General features: G+C 40.0%; 1 protein-coding gene across 1 annotated transcript in view; it reads right to left on the reverse strand.

Moving 5' to 3' along the window:
• The window catches only part of BAAT (bile acid CoA: amino acid N-acyltransferase (glycine N-choloyltransferase)), a 15,589-nt gene extending 9,120 nt beyond the window's left edge, over positions 1–6,469 (reverse strand). The window contains exons 1-2 of the mRNA XM_006886974.1: positions 5,998–6,469; positions 930–1,132 (exon numbers count right to left, since the gene is read on the reverse strand). Of these exons, the coding sequence (XP_006887036.1) occupies positions 930–1,132; positions 5,998–6,469 (675 nt within the window). The remainder of the gene's footprint in view (positions 1–929; positions 1,133–5,997) is intronic.
• Positions 6,470–7,008: the final 539 nt, after the last annotated feature.

Consider the following 7,008-nt stretch of genomic DNA (forward strand, 5'->3'; position numbering starts at 1 on the left):
AGGGAGGAAAGGAGGAAGTAAGGAGGACAAATAGATTTCAACAAAGAAGAAGACTCTCCAAGAGAAGGCTTGGCATAGCGACCTCAACAAGTGTGAACACAGAGGAAACAGTGAGGATGGTACAATATGAGGAAAGGTTTGATTCTGTTGTACTTAAGGTCTCTATGATTTGGAATCCACTTGACAGCACTTAACAATTACAACTACTTTTATATATACTTTTGGAGTAGAGTACTATCCCATGAACTGCCATAAGAACAAAGATATGTCTTGGGAAAAGTGCCGTCAGAGTTCTCCTTACAGCAAACATGCTGAAATTTTTCTCATACTTGGGGTATGATGTTAAGAAAGGCTATTCCTCCTAAAAGGACATCAAACTTAAATGAAAAAGTGGAAGATCAACAAAAGAGAAGATGAGTCTCAGTGAGATGGTTGGACAGAGGCCTGCAACAATGGACTCAAGGGTGTCAGAGATGACGAGGATGGCTCAGGACAGGACAGGATTCTGGTCTCTGTTAACAAGGTCATTACAAGCCATATTCAACTCACTGAAACCTAACAACAACAATAATACATATTTTACATGAATAGAAACTATTAATCATTTTATACATTTATTTAGAACTGTATTCTTCTTGCTATTATGTGCTATTTAGTCAGAACCAACTCATAACTGACCCTCTAATGGGTTTTCAGAGGCTGTAAATCACACAGAAGAAGATTGCCTATATTTCTTCCAAGTGAGTTTGCTAGTGAGTTTGAATTGCCTGACTTTCGGGTTGACAGCACAACTCCTTATCCAAGAGGTCACCCGAGCTCATATTTATATATATATATATGTGTGTGTGTGCGCGCGCGCGCATGTATTCATATGAGAATCATATCACATCATATCATATTTAAAAATATTCTGAAAAGGCAAAAATTACCTTAGGATGTCTCAGGAGAAAGTTGACAGCTTCCTCAAAATATTCCAAGTCTAGTTCTTCTGAGTCAGAAGGCAGCTCTTCATAGTCAATGAAAGCCAAGGCCAAGGTGGCAAATCCACGACTGGCCAGGAGGCTGGCCCGGAATTCAATGAGACCGCCAGCAGCACCAAACATATCAATAATTGCTGGGAAAGGGCCCGCTCCTGAAAAACAACAGAACAAAACAGACTTGTGTATGAAGACACTGAGGAGAAGTGAAGAAAAACATGAGACTACAAATGTTGCCGTTAGGTGTCATTGAATAGACAGACTCTAACTCATGGCAATAGTATGTACAACAGAATTAAGTGTGTCTCATTGTGAGTCATCTCCACAATCCCATTGGGCTCAAGTCCATTGTTGCAGTCATTGTGCCAAGGTATCTTGTTAAGATCTATCTCTTTTACTAACCCTCTGTTTTTCCAAGCATGTTGTCCAACTCCAGGCTAGCCACTCCTGAAAACATATCCAAAGCCGGAGCACGTCCTCAACATCCTTGCTTCGAAGGAGTGCTCTAGTTGCACTTTCTTTAAGAAGGGTGTTTGTTCTTTCGTCCACAGCTTCGGTTTGCTCGGCTCCACAGTCAACACTCTTGGCACCAGCAGCCAGGAAATAAAAAAACGTATTGCGATGAGAAAGTCTGCTGTTAGGGACCTCTCCAAAGTACTCAAAAGCAACAGTGTCTCTTTGGAGACGAAGGTACACCTGATACAGGCCATGGTCTTTGCAATCACTTGTTATGCATCAGAGAGCTGGACAATGACTAGGGAGGATAAAAGGAGAATTGACGCCTTTGAGCTGTGGTGCTGGAGAAGAGTATTGAATATACCATGGACTGCCAAGAAAACAAACAGATTCATCCTAGAGAGGGTTAAACCAGGCTACTCCTTGGAGGTAAGGATTCTGGGGCTTCGTCTGACATACTTCAGACATGTTGCAAGGAGAGACAGGTCTTTGGAGAGGGACATCATGCTGGGTAGAGTAGAGGGACAGCGCAGGAGGAGAAGACCCTCCATGAGGTGGATCGATTCAGTGACTGGGGTAAGCGGGATGGGTGTGTCAGAGGCAATGCGATTGGCACAGGATAGAGCAGGGTTTAGGGCTGTTGTACATAGGGTCGCTATGAGTCGCAAACGACTCGATGGCACATAACAACAACAACAAGTCTATTTACAAGATTATTTGTCACATTTATGAACTAAACTATAGTTTCAAACACAATTCTAAAATTTCAAAAATTTCTGTTTGGTAAAGCCACTTGCTTGAACCATCTCTATTATAGTAGGAGTTATAGCTAAGGCAGCTATGGTGAGTAGGGAATTGTGCTGCCAACCTAAAGGCACATGGTTCAAATCCTCCAACTACTGCATAGGAGAACAATGGTCAGTGAGTTGAGCTGTCAACCTACAGGCAAACAGTTTGAATCCATCAAATCTACCAGCTTCTCCACAGGAGAAAGATGGGAAATTCTCACTCATGCAATTTATAACCTCTCAACTATGAGCTGGTTCTGATTTGAAAGCAATAAAGTTTTGAGAGGTAACTAAGACAATGTGCACCTTACTAATGATTCAGTAAATAGAGTTCACTGAAACCTCAAAGAAGTGTCTTTCTCAAGAATGGTAATGAAATATTATGTGAGATAAAATCTGGACTTAATACATTTCTCTGTTGCATCCATCTGACTATTCAGTATCAAATCTCAAATAAGAAGATACAAATGATGAACCCTTTAATGAACCCATTAACACCATAAATAATTTAAAAAGTAGTGATGGCTAGTCTATATTATACTTCACCCTTTATGTATGCAACCTGTCTTCAAGATATAGAATAACTGAGTGAAGTTTACTATATAGTTATAGGGAATATTCTATATTGTCTAATTGATTTTAGATAAAATAAATCTTATTAATATGTTAAAGGAGTTACTTTATTAAAAGATACATTGAGAATTTGCTCCAGAATGCCTATATTGTAATTACATTATCTTGAGAAAATAAGAAATAAAACTATACTGAATATATCTTAATCTTAAAAATATTATCTGATGCACAGCCACCAAAGCTTATTAGTGGGTACCCACTGCAGGGAGGAAAGAGAATGAGGGGTGATTTTTAAGAAGCACTGAGTTTTATTTATGATGATGGGATATTTGGAGGAGATGTTGGCAGTGCCACTCAGTTGTATATGTGAAAAACATTGAACTATCAAGTGTTGTTTGTTCTTTCAGCAGGCCACAATGTATTTAATACTCTCCACTAATAGGACAATTCAAAGACATCAATTCTTTTTTGGGTCTCCTTTACTCATTATTCAACTTCCCTATGCATGGGTAACATTTAAAATATGATTATCTGAATCAGACACATCCTGGTCTTTAGACATCCTCACTCATTCAAACTTTAAAGAGGTCCTTGATAGCAAAGTTAACAAACCTCTCTTGAAGGAAGAATAATCAGAGTATTCTTTAAAGGCAAGGATGATGAAACTCTGTCTCACAAACTTTGGGCATGGTGCCAGGAAGGGCCAGTCCTTGGGGAAAGATATCATGCTGGGGGGAAAAGCAAAACTCCCCACAGTGATGACAACAGTGAACTTGAATGTGACACAGGTTGTGAATATGGTGCAAGATAAAGCAAGCTCCAGATCTGTTCTGGTGCAAACTGCTGTCAACTCAACAAAAGCCAATTACATGTTCTCATGCATTAATTTTAAAAACATATCATTTCAACAAACTAGTAAGGGTATCAGGCAATTAAGAGTTGCTGCTGTTGTTACAGCATCAAATCAGAACTGATTCATACTGACCCTCCAGCTGATTTTCGGAGGCTATAACAGCACAGGAGGCAATTTTCCTTCATTCTCCCATGGAGCATGGAGCAGCTAGTGGATTCTAACTGCCTGCCTTTGGGCTGGGAGCACAATTCTTTATTCACTAGGCCACAGAGCATTGAGACTGTTTTTTTTTTTATTATTATTATTTGTGTGTACCGTCAAATCAGATCTGAATGGTACAGGAGGAGACTGTCCCTCCTTCCCCAGCAGAGCATCTGGTGGATTCGAACTGTGCACCTCTGGGATTGCAGTGCAGCTTCTTGCCACTAGGCCACCAGAGCTCCCCAGCATTGAGACTCTTATGTTAAGACTTGACTGAACTATTTCATGGCTTCATACACTCAACCCTTTTCTTGTCTCCCACTGAACAAGAGCCTCCCTCAGGAGATCAACCACAAAGTCCATGAGCATTCCTAACAGTATGCTCTAAACCAGCACATCAGCACAAGGTGGAAGTACCGCATTGATATTTAGAATTTTGATTGGGATAGAGTCACAGCAGGATGTGTCAGTAACTTCCTATACCCCACACACAATAAAATGTTTGTATATTGATTGCTGTATGTTAAAGGAAACAACTCAAAAATGCAAAACAAAACAACAACCAAACAAAAAAAAGCCCATCCAGATTCATCCGTATTGTGGTGGTGGTGGTGGTGGTGGTGGTGTGTGCCACCAAATCGCCTGTGACTCATAGTGACCCTATGTACAACAGCTTTGAACCTGCTCTAACCTGAACCAACCTTTTTGTCTCTAACACACACCCCCCCAATACTCCAGTCATTGAATCTATACATCTCGAGGGTCTTCCTCTCCTGCGCTGTCCCTCCACCTTCCCAATCATGATATCCTTCTCCAAGGACTGTTCCCTCATTGCAACATGTCCAAAGTATGTCAGATGAAGTTTCAGAATCCTTGCCTCCAAGGAGCATCCTGGTTTCACCCTCTCCAGGAAATCTGTTTGTTCTCCTAGCAGTCCACGGTATATTCAATACTCTTCTCCAGAACCACAGCTCAAAGGCATCAATTCTCTTTCTATCATCTCTAGTCAGTGTCCAGCTTTCTGACTCCTAGCAAGTAATTGAGAAGTCTAGAGCCTGGATCAGGTGTACCTTATTCTCCAGACTCATTCTCATTGCTTTTCAGTATTCTGGAGAGATCCCTGACAACAGACTTTCCCAATGCGATTTATCTTTTGATTTCCTGGCTGCTGGTACCAAGAGTGTTGATTGTGGAGCCAAGCAAACTAAAGCTGTTAGCAATCTCAATCTCTTCTTCATCGTCTACCATGATGCTGCCAATGTGGTGAATTTTAAAAAGGAAGCCTTTACTCCTATGCTTTCCATAATTACTTCTTGTCATGAGCCATAAAAAAAAACAAAACAACAAACCACACACACATAAAAACACCTCAGGGTTTTTTTTTATTCATCTCCTTTCTACTAGTGGATGACATTCTAATAAGGTGATGATTATGTCTCAGATTAAAATTTTAAAGAAATAGACCTGAAGCCTGGACCTCCTGAGGGTGCTTTGGGATGGTGACTTTGCTGTATTCAGTTCTATAACAAATTCAGAGGAATGTGCTCCCAGATCTTTTGCATTATTGGTATGAATCCTCTGATAAGTCTTGGAGCCACTAAAAATTGGGTTATGTGCCTGCTAATTTATGCAACATTCTAGAAATATGTTAATATTGATAGAACAAAGAGTATAAAATTTCTATTTGTCACCTATCTTTGTTGCAATCTTTCTAACAGTCATATGACGAACTTACTGTGGCAACTATACAATGACCGATGCCTAAATTGCATCTTAGATATAACAAGTTTCCCAAAGGAACAAGGGTATGATTCCTTGATAAATAGACCTTTTTCAGATAGATAATGCAATCAGATTGCTCATAAATCCAAAGATATAAAAATGTACAGTCAGGGACTTCAAAAACTACTTGGTGTTTTATCTTAACACAAGCTGAAGAATTGGTAAGATGAAACTTGAATGTGAATGAGGTATTGTTGCACTCTTATTATTATTCAAAGTTAATCCTTCGTCTAAGTCAGGTACTCTATCTATAACCATTAGTCTAAGTGTTTCTTTATGTATTTTCTCCATCCAAGGTAAACTTCTAAAATAAGACATTCAAAATGGGAAAATAAATGATGACAGTAGCTAGAGTAATTCTACCCACCTGGAGGGATAAAGAGGGCTCCCCGAATGCGACCATCTCTGACCTGGGTCCTTGTGACACCGGGTGCCACATACCACCTCTCCACAGTCAGGCTTGCCTTTGGAATATCTTTACTCTTGGCGAAAGGGAAACTGCTTTTATTTAAGTCATAAAGTTTCAACTCAACCAGATCGGGGCTGTTCATCACTCTTCTTTTGATATTTCTAGTTAACATCTTCTCAGGTTTCATAGACCAGAAGAGACCCATGGGATGCACCCCAACATAGTCGCCACCGAGAGCAGAAGCGTGCTCCAGATCCACCTCACCAACCTCGTTGGCCCTATAGAACGCCTGAGAAACGAACAAGTTTCCCTTTTCATTTTTCATTGATGCCACAAAAACTACAACTTGAAAAGGATTCAGTCCTGTAGCTCGGATATGAATTGGTTCATCAACAAGGGCACTTGTAGGAGAAGCTGTCAGTTGGATCATTGTGACACAATGGCACTCTGGATGATTCTTCAGGAATACCTTCAGTAAAATCTCAAAACAGAAAGAAATAAAGAAGAAGTAAGGTGGTGGTAAGGTTAACTAAAGAGAACATTGACTGGAAGTCAGGTTCCTTAAATGCAGACCTGACATTCTAGTTACTTAGTGTTGTAACGATCTATGCAAGACACTTGAGAGCTTTCAATAGATTGACTAGCAGATATACCACTAGTAGATAAGTTTTAGAATCATGGTGAACCAGGATTAAAGAAACAGCGGATAGTAACATTTATGAATAGTGTACAAACACTTCCTTTATGGGACAGCTGACCCAATCCACTTGATTATTATCATCCTCCTCTTCCGAGGTCATCCTTTATACTTAATCATCTGCAGCCTACTATAATTTCAGTATAGAAACAAAGATGGATAGTGGAGATAGGTCTTGAGGGACATCAGCAGTATCTTGCAAGACAACCAGCTCAAGGAGACTCTCAGAAGTTCTTCAAGAAAAGCTGCATTAATCCGCTAAGGCAAATAAG

This window comes from Elephantulus edwardii, unplaced genomic scaffold (assembly GCF_000299155.1).
Source record: "Elephantulus edwardii isolate Elephantulus edwardi_28Jun2011 unplaced genomic scaffold, EleEdw1.0 scaffold00052, whole genome shotgun sequence".
NCBI lineage: Eukaryota > Metazoa > Chordata > Mammalia > Macroscelidea > Macroscelididae > Elephantulus > Elephantulus edwardii.